The following is a 16794-nucleotide window of genomic DNA, read 5'->3' on the forward strand; positions in this document are numbered from 1 at the left end:
TTTCTCTCTCATTGATGTTTCTAACACTCTATCCCTCTCTCTTCCTCCTCTCTGTAATCAATAAAATATATTTAAAAAAAATATCCTCGGGTGAGGATGAGCAGAAGACCCATCTTTTATTTATTTATTTTTTTAAAAAAATATATATTTTATTGATTTTTTACAGAGAGGAAGGGAGAGGAATAGAGAGTTAGAAACATCGATGAGAGAGAAAAATCGATGCCTCCTGCACACCCCCCACTGGTGATGTGCCCGCAACCAAGGTACATGCCCTTGACCGGAATCGAACCTGGGACCCTTGAGTCTGCAGGCTGACGCTCTATCCTCTGAGCCAAACCGGTTAGGGCAAGACCCATCTTGTATACCCCGGGATTGTCCTGAGAACAAGAAACCTGTCCAGGGATCTTGCCCCCCCGGAATAGACCTTCCCAAGACCTTGGGTGTTGCACGGGTGGTGGATTAGCGACCCCTTCAACGGCAGCCCATGGGGGCTGTGGGTAGCCACGTGGGGCAGGTGACAGAGACTGAAAGGAAGCTGCCATCATCACCTTTTCTCTCTTCCACTGAGAACAGGAAAGGAGAATTTCTTGGACTCAGACCCTCTCCTTCCAGAGGCCTCGCAGCGCACCATGTGCGGTGTGTCTAAAATAGCTTCCGCCTCGCAGCGGCCAGTGGCTCCGCAGATGGTGCTGTGGGCCCATGTTGATTCGAAGGTGCTAAAAAGATGCAATAAAATTAGCCTAGAAAACAAAAGCGTAAGCAGAAGCAATATATATCGCATTACCAAGACAAAAATGGCCTAGCCGGTTTGGCTCAGTGGATAGAGCATCGGCCTGCGGACTGAAGGGTCCCGGGTTCGATTCCGGTCAAGGGCACATGCCCGGGTTGTGGGCTTGATCCCCAATATGGGGCATGCAGGAGGCAGCCAATCAATGATCTCTCTCATCATTGATGTTTCTATCTCTCCCTCTCCCTTCCCCCCTGAAATCAATAAAAATATATTTATTTAAAAAAAGAGAGAGAGACAAAAATGGACTCAGCCTAGCGGGCCTCTAATGAGGACAGTAGCCATTGACTATGGACCGTGGCAATGAAAACAGGTTTCAATGGTGATAATATCTATTAATCTCCTGGTCATTGATGGGACCTGAGGTATGGCCGAGACTTCAGCATCTATAATAGCGTAAATCTTAACAATCCAGACTGTTCTCATTCATAAGTGTAATGAGCCACGCTCACATGTAGCCGCCCCCTATCCATTAAGAAAAAGATCGTTTCGCCAAGTTAGTAAACAAGGTAGTACCTGAGGCTATGATGTGTTTTTCAACACTAGCGGGATCTGGTTCCTTTTAAACATCTAGCTGTTCGTTGTAAATGAACTTCCTGTAGGACTAAACTGGAGTCTCTATTAGGAAGAATGCTCACCATTTGCTTGTGTAACTGTATTTTAAGGAAAGGAGTTGAGGGTCATAAAAGCATGATTAGTACCCAAATATGTAAGTCAGACTTCACATGAATTCTCCAGGAGTAGTCGGAACGAATTAGATGTAATCACATTATGTATAATGTAATTAAGTGGCTAATCACCTTGATAAGACATTCACCCAGAAGTCCCTTTCAAATACAGGAGACACACACAGTATAATAGGGATGGGAAGCACAGTTCCAGTCACAACTCTTAGAAGCAAGAGTGATGACTCACCTTTGTAAGGCACATGACATTTGATGAAACATCCTTACAAGTATAGCAGCAGCCTTGACTTAGCTGTTTTAGCCCATTTTTCATATAAGAAAACCGAGACGTAAGAGAGATGAAATGTCACGTCCAAGGTCATTTGATGAATAGTTGTCAGAGCCTAGGCTCGAACCTGGAGCTCGTATCTCTGAATCCGATGCTAAAATCCTGTTTCCAGGCCATTAGGCGATAGCAGCCGTGGGGAAAAGTGATGCATCACAAAGCTGAGTCGCCTGCCCATTACGGCCTGGCCCTGCGCTGGGGGGCTCCCTCCCCCTCATCCCGATGGGACTATAAAATGACCCGCTCTGGGCCCCCAGGCCCGTGCTGCTCCGTTCTGGACAGCGCTGGGCGCTTGGAAAGAACTGGTCACCCCAAGACTAGCAGGACCAAATGCTCTCACGTGACATGCCCGCCTCGAGTCAGACCCACTTCCCCTGCACCCCTGACGGTGTCAGATCCTAAGGGGGAGCAAATGTTAGGGAGGCAAGGGGAGGGAATGACGTCACTCTTGGTGAAGGGGGAAGGGGCACACACCCAGAGCACGTGGGTGGGACGTGCATTGCTGGCGCCAGTGCACACGGACGAGGATGTGAAGGTAAACACTGTGAGGAACCACACGGGGGGGTGCGGGGGGGGCACACATGTTCTGGTTTAGTGAAATCGGTAGGTTTGGAAAGGAGGCAAACAAACGCTGACGCAGGTGTCTGCTATAGATTGTCTAGCCCAGCCGTGGGCAAACTACGGCCCGCGGGCCGGATCCGGCCCGTTTGAAATGAATAAAACTAAAAAAAAAAAAAGACCGTACCCTTTTATGTAATGATGTTTACTTTGAATTGATATTAGTTCACACTAACACTCCATCCATGCTTTTGTTCCGGCCCTCCGGTCCAGTTTAAGAACCCATTGTGGCCCTCGAGTCAAAAAGTTTGCCCACCCCTGGTCTAGCCCCAAGCCTCGTTTCCCAGAACAAAAACAAGGACACACACGTGCAGAATGGAGGTTAGGCCAAGTTGCCAGGGACATGCGGTTGGGTTGGTCCTTCGCTCCTGATGAGGGAGGAGGATGTCGCCCTAACAGCGGTCGCTTGTCATATAGGACAGGGGTGGGGAACCTTTTTTCTGCCCAGGGCCATTGGGATATTGATAACATCATTCTCGGGCCCTACAAAATCATCAACTTGAAAATGAGCCTGCTCTAGTTGGCCAGACATTGAATGAACTCGCCCCTCACGCCTCGGCAGGGCCAGACCACATGGTTTTGCGGTCCTTCTGCGGCCCGCGGGCCAGGCATTCCCCTGATGTAGGATGTTGCGCTTTACAACTCCCTCAGCCGCTCTTCAATGTGACGCTCCCGCAAGCCCTGTGAGCTACGTGGCTCCCTGTTACAGCTGAGCAAACTGGGGTCGAGAGCCGTGGAATGACCGTCAGTGTCACCACTGGCGTGAACTGAGCATACTTTTCCATGGATTTTTAGAGAGAGTGGAAGGGACGGGGAGAGATAGAGAGAAACATCGATGTGAGAGAGACACATTGATTGCTTTGGTTGCCTTCTGCACACCCTGACTAGGGCCAGGGAGGGAGCCTGCAACCAACGTACGTGCCCTTGACCAGAATCAAACCCGGGACCCTTCAGTCTGTGGGCCGACGCTCTAGCCACTGAGCCAAACCGGCTAGGGCTGAACTGAAGGTTTTACTAGCTCCCCTTTCCCGAATGCACGGTGCGCTGTGATAAAGCACTTTCTTTGCATCCCGTCTGAGCCGCCACCACTACGGGAGGTGGTTGGTGTGAATGCCCATGTCACAGAGGAGCACATTGAGGCTGCGGGAGAAAGCAAACGGGTCCAAGTTACATGCACAGGCGGTCCCGGGCCAAGCCAGGACGCCGCCCCTCATCGCCTGGCTCATGCCGCCTCCCCAAAGCTGCTCTAGATGATGACAAAGAGGAAGGTGGTGGTGACAGCTGTTAGCACGTATGAGCGCTTTCACTTTACCAGGGAGAGTTGCCAGGGCTTTACATGCTGACTCATGTCGCCCTCACAACAACCCTGTGAACAGGGAGCAGTATCAACCCCAGTTTACAGAAGGGGAAACTGAGGCGCAGAACCAGGCCCTTTCCCAGTGTCATGCCCTGGTGAGGCGGAGGGAGGGGATTGGAAGCCCGGATCCCCAGCCCAGCAGCCTAACTCCAGACACCACCATGCCTGCAGGGCTTCGTGTGTTCACTTGCAGCACCTGTGTTTGGAAATTCCATACCTGAATTCCTAATTCTTTCTACAAAAAGCTAAATATTGAAATAGCAGCTCGCTTGTCGATGGATGGTAAATATTTTGCGTGGTCTGTCTGTTTGTGAGCGCGATTCAATATTGACTCGTTGCAAGCAGCGCGGGGGAGATGTTTCCACATTTAGCCTCCTTGCCTCTGAAGTGAGGGGGGATGTGGTCACCTGTTCCAACCAGGCAGTGCCTGGGCCCATTCTTTGACGAGCTGCGCCCCCTGCTGGTCTCTCTGCAGAGTTGTAACGATGTCGTACAGGAGCGATTTGGGCCGGAGCTGAAATACGACATAGCCCTGCGGCTGGCGGCCTTGCAAATGTACATCGCAACCGTTACCACCAAGCAAACGCAGAAAATCTCTCTCAAATACATCGAGTAAGTGTTTCCTGGGATTCATTTCGGAGACGAAGTTGCTGCCCCCCTTAACGGCCAAGTGCATGTTTGACCTATGTCTATTTCCAAACTGGATCTTGGTGTGGCAGACCATTGGTTAAACATGGGAGAAATATACGACTGGCAGGTTCATTTTGGGTGGAAGAGATCCATTTCTTACATAATAGACATTTGGAGAATTGCAGTTAAAATGAGGGTCAGATTGAAAATGAAACACATTTCTAAACTCCTACACAGACTTGGTTCCAAGCAACCTTTGGTCTCGTCGCTTTTCCGGCGTTAAGCTGCTTAATTCTCACAACATCCCTGTGAGATAAGAAAGGTGTTCGCTCCATTTTCTAGAGGAGCAAACCAAGGCACAGAAGGGTGAAGTAATTTTGCCCCAGTCGCACAGGCTAGAGAGGGTGGGATTCGAACCCAGGCAGGAAGAGTCCACATTGCACTATAGTTTGTGTGCTCATTCGAAGCACCTGTGTTTAGAGAGCGATCTGCACAGGCCAGGTTATTTTAGACGGTCAGAATGCGGCACGAATAGCAATGTCCTAAGTCGCAGTCGGGAAGGGTGGTGTTTGCAGTAACGAACTGTGACAGAGCGGGGAAGGATGCGACAGGACCATGCTCTGCTTCATGGATCAGTGTTTGCCTGTCTTGCCGAGTACCCACTTGCAGCATCAGTGTGCCACCGCTTTGACCAGAGAAGAGCCCCTCTCCTTAGAAAAGGCAGTTTGTGTCGCCTTCAGTTGATGAGTCTGTTTAAGGGTCGTCCTTGAAAAAGAGACCCCTCCGTCACCCGATCTGGACAGTCCAAGCATGTCAAACTCGCAGCTGGCGGGCCGCATGCCTTGTTTATTAGCATGTCAAATATGCGGCCCGCCAGTCACGAGTTTGACATGCTTGCACGCTCCCCATGGGTGAGTGATTCATACCCTAAAGCAGCCATACCTTCTTAATCCTGGCAGCTCTGATGCTAAGACAAAGGAACACACATATTTCAAAGTTCTTGGCAGGGCTGAAGCTACACCTCCATCTGACACTAAAAGCCTTAATGTCCCCTCCATCTCTTCCTCCAACAAATGTACAGGCTCATTGCAATCCCACCTTCTGGCCCCAGGGGCTGCCTAAAAGCCATTCTGAATCCCATAGTGCCAGGGTGACCCCCAGGGGGCACTGTGGCTTCTTCTCCACAGGCCTGTGAGCCTGTGTTGAATTTTAGGGAATCTATCCTGGTTGATCATGTGCCCAACCAGTGTCTTCTAAATTAGGGGAAGAACTTGAGAAGGTGCTGGCTATTTCTTCTGCTCTAGATCCTCTAAAGAAGGGTAGGAAGACAGCCAGCCGGCATGGCTCAGTGGTTGAGCATCGACCTATGAACCAGGAGGTCAGGGTTCGATTGCCTGTCAGGGCACATGCCCGGGTTGCAGGCTTCATCCCCAGTGGGGGGCATGCAGGCAGCCAGTCAATGATTCTCTCTCATCATTGATGTTTCTATCTCTCCCTCCCTCTCCCTTCCTCTCTGAAATCAATAAAAAAACATTTTTTTAAAAAAAAAAGAAGGGTAGGAAGACAGCCTTCTTCTACTGACTCCAACGCGACTGTTCTTACAACTCAGTTCTCCTTCAATACCTACGGAGAAATTGTTGTGTGCAGTATGAGAACCTCGGGTCTTCCAGTCCCGGCCACTCCTTTTCACAGATGCTTTCTCTCTTTCTCTCTTACCAAATGCACTATGACTGTAGCCTGAGAGAGTCGCTCCAAAAGAGGTCTTGCATTCAGATAGACACATTCAGACCCTCACCCACTCCCCTTTCTGAAGTTGTTGGGAGTGGATGAAAATGGCTCCCAGTTGGAAGGGTGGCCTGCACCAATTGAGATGAATTTCAGATACCCGAAATGTATTTCTGGCCATACTCTCTGGACCCACATTTTCCCAGGTTGAACATGGTAGTCAAAAATTTCCAGAGATAACTAACCTGACTGAGAATCTTGTAGCATCTACGAGATAATGTTTTCATTAATTATTCATACACCCAACAAATGTTCATTGAGCATTTTATATGGTATTCACGCTGGGACAGTAGAAAGTATAAATTATAATCTTAATCATCCATCAACCTGTGATATGATCATAAAGACAAGACATAAAGATATGAAAAGTAATGACTTAAAATAATAATACAAGTAGAATTATAAGGTAGCCCCTAAGGACTGCCAAATGATGGGTAAAGATAATAAGTACAGCCCAGCTGGTGTGGCTCAGTGGTTGAGTGTCAACCTTTGAAGTAGGAGTTCAGGGTTCGATTCCCGCTCAGGACACATGGCTGGGTTACGGGCTCGATCCTCCCCCCCCCTCCCCCTCCAGTGTGGAGTGTGCAGAAGGCAGCCAATCAATGACTCCCTATCATCATTGATGTTTCTATCTCTCTTTCCCTTCCTCTCTGAAATCAATAAATATATATATACTAGAGGCCCGATGCACGAAATTTGTGCAAGAGTAGGCCTTCCTTCCCCCAGCTGCCGGCATCAGCTTCCCTCTGCACCCGGGACCCGGGCTTCCCTAGCAGCCCTGGCTTCCTCTGGAAGGTTGTCCAGTCTAATTAGCATATTACACTTTTATCATTATAGATATTTTTTTAAAAAGACAATAAGTACAAGCTAAGGAGGAGGAGGGAGGAAATGGTGATTATGAAAAACACCATCTGAGCCAGTGAAGGTGAAGGTTAATTGTCAAGTGGGAGGAGGATGTCTTCCTACCCTTCTTTAGAGGATCTAGAGCAGGAGAAATAGCCGGCACCTTCTCAAGTTCTCCACATAATTTAGAAGACACTGGTTGGGCACATGATCAACCAGGATAGAGTTCCTAAAATTCAAAATAAGGAACCTTAGGATAGGGTTGTAGTCATAGGGAAATGGCTTCTTGGTTAAAAAAAACAAAACTATTAACCCAGTCCAATTTGTTTGTCTGTTTCCTAATATATCCATACCTATGAGATGTTTGTACTTTCCCATCATACCAGACAAACTTAAGGGTCATGAACCCCACCCTGACTCCACACCAGCGTCATTCCTCTTGATTTCCGCCCCAAGCCAGAGATGTTGATGGAAGGAGTTCGGTAGACATGAACTGGCCGTGTCTCCAGGGAAACAGCCATGGACGAGGGAGATGGGGAGGGAGGCATGGTTAGGGCATGATGAAGGAGTTGCGTCCATCCTTTTCGGAGAAGAGAGACAGAATGTGGGCGGACAGGGAGAGGTGAGAACGAGAATAAACAAGGGATGGGGAGACATTGGTGTCGGAAATACCAGCTCAGATATGTGTGAACTCGAAGAGCCTCGGGGGTGGTTTGGATGGAGACTCTGTGGTGTCCATAAATCCCAAATGCCTCTTTGCTCTCTCTCTGGAGAGTGAGCGATGTGTTTCTTTTAAAAATGCAAACATGGGTACGAAAGATCAAATAGTGTTTCCTGAGTGTAAATTAGAAGTTGCTTCCCGAACTGGGGATTCGTCTCCTTTCCCTGCCTTGCCAAGACTTCGTTTGTTCCAACAAACATCAGAGCGCCATCTTGTCTTCGCTAACTCCCCATCAGAAGGATGTGAAATTAAAGCCATGCTCTTTATTGCAGAAAAGAGTGGGGATTAGAGACGTTCCTTCCCTCGGCTGTGCTGCAGAGCATGAAAGAGAAGAACATAAAGAAGGCACTTTCACACCTTGTCAAAGCAAATCAAAACTTGGTACCACCCGGCAAAAAGGTATCACATTTGCATCTTAATAGAAAATGGATTTTAAAGAGAGAGGCTTGTGTGCATTTTTTTAAAAAAACGTTTAAAATTAGCCCATGAATAAAAGACTTAGCCCCATATTTTCAGAAGCAGAAACATTCTAACCTTTTTAGTTTTAACCATTAACATGTTCCTAAGACTAATGAAAAATAAGTAGTTTTATGGAAACCTATTTCTTTCTTCCAAGCTATAGGCTTGTATTGAATGGGGGTGGGAGGTTGGGGGGTCGGGGGGAGATGGTTGTTCACATGGGCCCAAAGGAGAACCTGGCATGACCTCTGATTAGAGCAGTAGTTCTCAACCTTCTGGCCCTTTAAATACAGTTCCTCATGTTGTGGTGACCCCCAACCATAAAATTATTTTCATTGCTACTTCATAACTGTAATGTTGCTACTGTTAGGAATCGTCATGTGAATATCTGATATGCAGGATGGTCTTAGGCGACCCCTGTGAAAGGGTCGTTTGACCGCCAAAAGGGTCGCGACCCACAGGTTGAGAACCGCTGGGTTAGAGGATAGACTTGCAAGAAAATTGTACATTTCCATATGCTCTTGCTTTCCACTCAGACTAGCTCAAGGGTGCAGCAGCCAGCACGGGTCCCTGCAGGCCGGATGCCACGTTAACTAAACCAGGGTTCCCTACATCAGTACCACTGACCTTGGGGACCAGATTATTCTTTGTTGGGGCTGTGGCTGTCCTGCGCACTGTGGGATGTTTCGCAGCATCCCTGGCCTCTACCCGCAAGAGGCCAGTAGCACCCACCCCCTCAATTGTGACAAACAAAGACGCCACCGGACATCACCGGACATGTGTTCTGGGGCACAAACTCACCCCAGGCTGACAACCAGTGAATGAGACCTTACTTTTGGAAGGACGATGAAATGATTTCTGCGTTTACCGTCATTCATGTTCCAATCTTTTTTATTATCAAGTAGGAGCCACACAAAGGATATTTAAAAATATACTGTTGGTCAGAATAAAGAGCTGTGTTTATAGGTAATACAAAGCGCAGGTTGTCAGGAACCGGGGAGAGAAAGGCCTTGAAAATACTGGTCCTGTGAAACTGGAAGAAGCCTACCAACCCAAGGGCATTTTCCTGTTGACATTGGCCATAGGAACTCGGGAGATGCCAATGCAAGTCACTGTTTATATGGGCAATTCTTTGGTCTTAGGATCTGATCTTGAGTCATTTTTACTTGCTTATTGCTATTCCCTCCTCACCCTGTGGCTTTTTAAATTTTATTTTAATTTTTATCATTGTTCTATTTTGTTATTAGTTATTGCTGTTAATCTCTCAGTGTGCCTACTTTATAAATTACACTGAGTGGCCAGATTATTATGACCGGCCAGATTATATGACCACCCCATCAGTACTTCATTGATACTTCCAAAAATACTGAATATTGAAAACTTCCTAAGCAAATACTCTCAAAGTTTAATTATTATTATTATTATTATTATTATTATTTGCATAACCAATTCACTTCATTGTACTGATGGGGTGGTCATAATAATCTGGCCTATCATAATAATCTGGCCACTCAGTGTAGATATGTATGTATAGGAAAGAACATAGTATATATAGTGTTCAGTACTGTCTAAGGTTTCGGGCATCCACTGGGGGCTTTGAAATATATCTTACAGATAAGGGGGAGACCATTGTACTCATTTTCTTTATACCATGTTGCCACTTGTTTTTATTAAATTATATTGGGGTGACGTTAGTCAACACGAACATACAGGTTTCATGTGTGGATTACTAAGTTACAAAATCTGCATAGAGTATCATGTGCCCACCACCCAAAGTCACATCTTCTCCTGTCACCTCATATTAGGACCCCTTTCTCCCCCCACCCCATGGCTTTTTTAAACAAATAATCCCATTCAACATACTATCTGCCCCTTCAACTTACTTCTGGTTCCTGGAACCATTCAGCTCATAGAAATGTAGCAGGACATCACAGATCAAGATTTTTAAAATTTCAGATCTGATTTGCCCAAAGCTCATTTCTTTTGACTAACTTGATAGGGGTTTTTTTCAAGCCTGGCCCACTGGTTTTCTAATTTGGATGCCTGCTCTAAGATTGATCTGTCTATAAAGGTCATTCCTTCTAGCCAAGGTAGGTTTGCTTTCACATCGATTTGCAAATTGCTTGGGGTTTTTAAAAGAAATAGGATGGATGAACAGTCCTAAATGCCAGTTGCATAAAGGGTAGTGCGCTTAGGTGAGTTAACCAATGAGTTGGCAAGTCACGTCCGATTGAAAACAGTCACTGCTACTGAGGGTCTAGGCTTGTTGGAAATCTCGCCCCCAACAAACATTCCTGGCACGTTCAGTATGAACCATGGACTGTTTTTTTTTAATCAAGTACTTTTTTATGACGTGGGAATCTACATATTTAAGTCTTTCTGAAGATAAATTTCATCTGGATAAAATTTCGTTTGTGAATCAGTCATGAACCTCAATAGATTCCCGGAGTCGAATGAATGAAACAGGGACTTAGAGAGCAAGTTCCAACACTCCCACAATGCTTAGGAAGTTCATTTTCCCCTAAAAACTTGCAAAGACTGTGAGAAACTTGACCTGGGCGTGTAGAGCCTGTTTAAAGGCTTTAGATAGATGGCAGGTGTGTATTCAAAACCGCTCCCACAAACCGTATACAGGCAGGTCTCCTGTGGGTGGGAGAATGTACAACTGCCTTTGTCCCTGATTGCAGTTGGAGACATCACTCGCCTTTTGAAACCTCCTTATGAGTAGATGTTTCAGTGGAAAATGTTATCATCTTGTTCTCACTTTTTAAAAAAAAATATTTTTAAATTAATTTCCTAGAGGAAGGAAGAGGGAGAGAGAGATAGAAACATGAGACAGAATCATTGATTGGCTGCCTCCTGCATGCTCCCCACTGGGGATCAAGCCCGCAACCTGGGCATGTGCCCTTGACTGGAATCGAACCTGGGACCCTTTAGTCCACAGGTCGATGCTCTATCCACTGAGCCAAACTGACCAGGGCTTGTTCTCACTTTGTTGAGTGCCCTGGCCCAGCGCCCCTGTACTTATGAGTCCCCCATACATTTCCCCAAAATAAAACAAATTTAATCCAAATGTCCTGCCGCCGCCCTTCATCAGGAAGCCAAATACAGAGCGATTTTATTTCATTTTTCATGACGAGTCCTTGTCACATGCGCCCGTTGGCAGTCATCTCGTTTGCCCTGGTTTTCAGCTGGTCTTCGGCAGGAATGGAGTCACACCCAATGGAGTTCACACCTGATGTCTCTTCTCTCCCCACAGCTCTCTGCCCTGCAAGCCAAGGTCCATTATCTCAAGTTCCTCAGTGACCTTCGTCTGTATGGGGGCCGTGTGTTCAAGGCAACACTAGTGGTAAGTTCTTTCTTTTTTCTTTTCTTTCTTTTTTTGTTTTGTTTTTTGTTTTGCTTTTTCTGGAAAGTCATGGAGGCCTGGAAATGTCACTGCAGGGGCTGTCTTGAATGAGTTACTCTTGATGACAGAAACAAGTCAGCTGTGAATACTTGCCAGCCTTTGTTTCTAATTCACTGCACCACAGTCTGAACTGTGGGAAGAAATGTTAAACCAGACACAGCACCGCAGAGCGCCCTGGGAAAGGGAATGGGAAGACCCAGAAGTGACGTACTCTGACCATGGCCCTCCTCTCAGTCATTGGGCCAAAAGTTGCTTTCACATAAAAAAAAATTTCTCATTTCTAAAAACCTCTCATGATTATGAATGTACATGCTATGGCAACATTGACTTTCTACATTATTCTTAATTTATCAGAGCCTCAATGCAGTCATATATCTGGTTCTTCTAATTGGGTGACTTAGTACAATAAAACCTAGAAATGCTTTCTAAAGAAAATGGAGTTTTGCCCAGCCAGCATGGCTCAGGGGTTGAGCATCAACCTATGAACCAGGAGATCAGGGTTCGATTCCCAGTCAGGGCACAGGCCCGGGTTGCGGGCTCCATCCCCAGTGGGGAGCATGTAAGAGGCAGCCGATCAATGATTCTTTCTCATCATTAATGTTTCTCTCTCTCTCCCTCTCCCTTCCTCTCTGAACTCCATAAAAATCTATTAAAAAAGAAAATGCAGTTTTATAAACACATTCTCTCGGGTTTTAGAAGTCTAATATTTTTATATTTTGTCAATGTCCCTTTCTCAGCAGGCAGAAAAGCGCTCGGAAGTGACCCTCCTGGTGGGGCCCCGATATGGCATAAGCCACGTCATAAACACCAAAACCAACCTGGTGGCTCTCTTAGCTGACTTCAGCCATGTGAACAGGATCGAGATGTTTACCGAAGAGGAGAGCTTGGTGAGGGTGGAGCTCCATGTGCTGGACGTGAAGGTAAGTCGGCCGGATGTTGGCACATGGCCTTGACTGGAGCAGCCCATTTGTGCTACGCTGCTGCTACTTACAAAGCATGTAGAATGTCCATGTGTCCAGAGCATCAAAGAAAAAAAATCCACCCAACTCACAGGGACAAGTCGCTCTTCTTCCCTCAGCTCGGTTTCTTCTTGTCTATGTAAGAGAGCAAGCAAGTTCATTTCTAAGGTCCTTTCAGCTCCGGAATGCATGAGTCAGAGAGAGTGGGAGAGATTTTTCGCTTCTAACTTTTTAGAATGTATGAGTCTTGTATAGACAGGGAGATTTCCCCCAACTCTGATTAGAACTCCCACTCCCTTGCGTTAGATCTGGTCCCCTGTGTTTATGCTTTTGGAAAAGCTGAGCATTTTAGTCAGTCTGTCTTTTCATACTAGAGCAATGGGTCCTGATTCCTATGAATGTCATGGCCATTCCATTTAAAACAACAATCTGAGATCGTCCTCAAGGGGTAAAGCTGTACTCCCCAAACAGAAGTTGTTAGGAAGTGATCAAGGCCCCCTGGCCCCACCTTCTTGTCCCAGTAATAGATGAGTTGTTGGATTGGGGCATTGTTGATGTATCCAGTGTTTGTGTAGAGAGAGGCACTGACCGGAAGAGAGGCAGTGACTCCACAAAGCAAACACTGTCAACCGGAAGTGCTCTGAGAACAGGCAGGGGGGACCCACTCCCACCACGGTGGCATGGGCAGAGCGGATTAAGAGGAACTGAGAATATGGGACAGGGTTTCTACACAACAGAGTGGACAGCATCAGTGCTCTGCAGCAGGAAGAGATGACCTCAAGCCCTGACCGGTTTGGCTCAGTGAATAGAGCATCAGCCTGCGGACTCAAGTGTCCCAGGTTCGATTCCGGTCAAGGGCATGTACCTTGGTTGCGGGCACATCCCCAGTAGGGAGTGTGCAGGAGGCAGCTGATCGATGTTTCTCTCTCATCAATGTTTCTAACTCTCTATTCCTCTCTCTTCCTCTCTGTGAAAAATCAATAAAATATATTTTTTTAAAACAAGAGAGAGAATGTGCAGCTCCGCCATGTTGGCCATGGTCCATGGGATTTCATGGGCTAAACCCAGGGACTCTCTTTGTCTTCAATGTACAAGAGTAGACTTGGAATGCCTGCCTGGTCTATGATCAAAGATGCTGAAAACAATAGCTCATCATGGGAAAAGGATGAATTGGATGCAGTCATCACAGACCTGCTAACTAGGCATAATCTGTCCCAAACAGAAGTGGGTGGCAAGACCCCATCCATGGTTTCCTGCCCCTAAAAATAATTGTGGGTGGCTTGAGAGGAGGCCTCAATTGAAATGGGAGGAAAAGGCAGTTCAGTAACTAGTAGAGCAGCTTTGGGTGGGAAGTTAGATTCCACCAGTGGGAGCGAAAGCAAGAGGCCTATCATCTCGCTATTTCTGTGTCTACTGGGTGTCTGCTTTTTTGTTGTTCTCTTATTTCCCTCTTGCTTTGTCTCAGCAAGAGCACGCCAGCCCCTCTACCCTTCCTAACTCAATGAGAATAGTTGCTTAAATTGAACATTTCCTTCCCTATATTCCAGTGGTTCTCAACCTTCCTAATGCCGCGACCCTTTAATACAGTTCCTCATGTTGTGGTGACCCCCAACCATAAAATTATTTTCGTTGCTACTGTTATAAATCGTAATGTAAATATCTGATATGCAGGATTTATTTTCATTGTTCGCGACCCAAAGATCCATGTACCAGGAAATAAGAACCTCACTGTTTCCAGAAAGTTTTATTTTTTAGCAAGGCCTTTTCTCATCTCTCCTTTGACCTCCTGTTAATTGACAGTTTCTTTTAGAAGCAGCCTCTTTCTGGATCTATTTGACACTTTTTGTTCCGTCTTAGCAGTAATTTCCACTTCATTTTTACTTCAACACTAATTTTCATCATGAACCCAAACTTCACTTCCTATGATTTTTCAGATTGTGGATTCAGATCTGCTAACAAACTCCTTAACTATCACTTTTTTAAAATGTTAACTGTTTGGGCACAAAACCAATGTTGTTTTCTTTCTGGACTTGGAAAAGATTCAAAATGTCTAGGTTTTAAAATGATGCCACCTACATGTTTCTCAGTCAGGCTCTCTGTGTTACGCCTGACCTTTTCCCCACATTTCTGTTTTTCTGATGAAGTGGTTGCTCAATAACTTTTATTGTTTACATTTCCTATGCACAAATGCAGTCGTTGTCACCTGAGGGAAGAGAGCCAGGAGAGATGGCTTTAACCAAGTCGTTCTCTTTTGTGTAGCCCATCACGCTGCTAATGGAATCATCCGACGCCATGAACTTGGCCTGCTTAACAGCTGGATACTACCGGCTACTTGTGGATTCCAGGAGGTCCATCTTTAACATGGCCAACAAGAAAAATGCCGGGACCCAGGAAACAGGTATTCTCTCCCTAAACTCACAAAGCAGTGACTCCCCTTCCCACCCATTTGACCAAAACAATAAGGATCTTTTTTTATATATATACATAAACTAGAGGCCCGGTGCACGACATTCGCAGTCCGGGAGCCCTTGGGGGATGTCCAACTGATGGGGAGCGGCCCTAAGCTGCCAGTCGGACAGCCTTAGCGCTGCCACGGAGGCGGGAGAGGCTCTCACCACCGCCGCTGCGCTCGCCAGCCATCAGCCCGGCTTCTGGCTGAGGGGCGCTCCTGCATTGAGCGTCTGCCCCCTGGTGGTCAGTGAGCATCATAGCGACCGGTTGTTCTGCCGTTTGGTCGATTTGCATATTACCCTTTTATTATATAGGATATATGTCTTTATTGATTTTTACAGAGAGGAGGGGAGAGGGATAGAGAGAGAGAAACATCGATGAGAGAAGAACATCATCGATCAGGTGCCTCCTGCACACATCTCCACTGGGGATCGAGCCCGCAACCCGGGCACGTGCCCTGATCGGGAATCGAACCGGTGACCTCTTGGTTCCTGGGTCAACACTCAACATCTCCACTGGGATCGAGCCCGCAACCCGGGCACGTGCCCTGATCGGGAATCGAACCGGTGACCTCTTGGTTCCTGGGTCAACACTCAACCACTGAGCCACAGTGGCCGGGCAGGATCTTTCTGGAAAAGTGAAAATCATATGCATAAAAATCTAATGTCCAGATTTAACACAAGAGCCTTCAAGTCCATCTTATATGGCCTAATTTTTTTCTCTGACAATGTTGATTTCAGCATCACATTTTGCATGTCACTCGGAAATGCGGGGGTATGTGCCCCACAAGCAGGGATTTGATTACTGTGATGGGAGTGAGCATCAGTCTGTATGGCTGGGTTTTAATGTCTCCCTCTGCTAGGAGTCAACATGCAGAGAACTAACAATAGGATGCCCCATAGGAAGGGGGAGCCCCCACTGTAGGCCTTGTCCTTCCTTGAGGTGCTCTAGGCCCAGACGCCTGGGACCCTCCTCAGGCATCCGACTTACCTCCAGAATCTGGGATCTCTCCCAACAGGGTGACTTGGGTATCACCTAGGACTTGGATTTGGGGCTTTAGCTCTGTATTGGGAGCTTGGAGATCACCAGCATATCAAATACTTCAATCCCGCCACTTGACAGGGTGAAATAAACCCGGAGTGAGGACAAGGAGGGCTGCAACCGTGACATTGGCAGTTTCTCCGAGGCACCGGGGGGGGGGGGGTTCCGTTTGCTTGGAAACTGTTTGCTTCAGTGTTTGACATTTCCTCCATCTCCAGGGGACGCTCAGTAAGTGTGGCTGATGGACAGACACAATTCTTCGAGCCAAATCTCCTGACCCGTGAACAATGGCTCATTGCATTTCGTAATAGTCTGATTGGGTTCCGTAACAGGGCTTCTGTGGAAGACAGGGAAATTCTTAAGAACAAATTCCATCTTCGGTGTTTCTGAGGGCAAGGAGGAAGAAGAGGAGGAAAATTCTCTTGCGTTTACACAGCAGGAACCATAAAGGATTCCTCCAGAAATGTATTGTGGTGTGTACACACACACACAGACAGACTTGCATGCAGTATGTGATGATGGCTGGTTAGATGGCAGCCATGCCAGTCACAGGATCAGGGGAACCAGAGGGCGAGAAAGAGATGGACAAGGCATGCCCAAAGCAACTTGGACTTGAGACTAGATTTAATCCAGCCCCACCTTGAAATGCCTGTGTATTTTTAAATTTTTATTTATTTATTTTTAATCTTTATTGTTGAAAGTATTACATCTGTCCCCTTTCTC

The 16794-nt window shown here is 46.7% G+C and overlaps 1 protein-coding gene across 1 annotated transcript in view; it reads left to right on the plus strand.

The window, feature by feature from the left end:
• Nucleotides 1-16794, plus strand: part of LOC102259072 (FERM and PDZ domain-containing protein 4) — a 49239-nt gene that overhangs the window by 22330 nt on the left and 10115 nt on the right. The window contains exons 6-10 of the mRNA XM_014528927.1: nucleotides 4249-4385; nucleotides 8025-8151; nucleotides 11471-11560; nucleotides 12358-12540; nucleotides 14839-14977. Coding sequence (XP_014384413.1) covers nucleotides 4249-4385; nucleotides 8025-8151; nucleotides 11471-11560; nucleotides 12358-12540; nucleotides 14839-14977 — 676 coding nt within the window. The remainder of the gene's footprint in view (nucleotides 1-4248; nucleotides 4386-8024; nucleotides 8152-11470; nucleotides 11561-12357; nucleotides 12541-14838; nucleotides 14978-16794) is intronic.

This window comes from Myotis brandtii, unplaced genomic scaffold (genome assembly GCF_000412655.1).
Source record: "Myotis brandtii unplaced genomic scaffold, ASM41265v1 scaffold659, whole genome shotgun sequence".
Classification (NCBI taxonomy): Eukaryota; Metazoa; Chordata; class Mammalia; order Chiroptera; family Vespertilionidae; genus Myotis; species Myotis brandtii.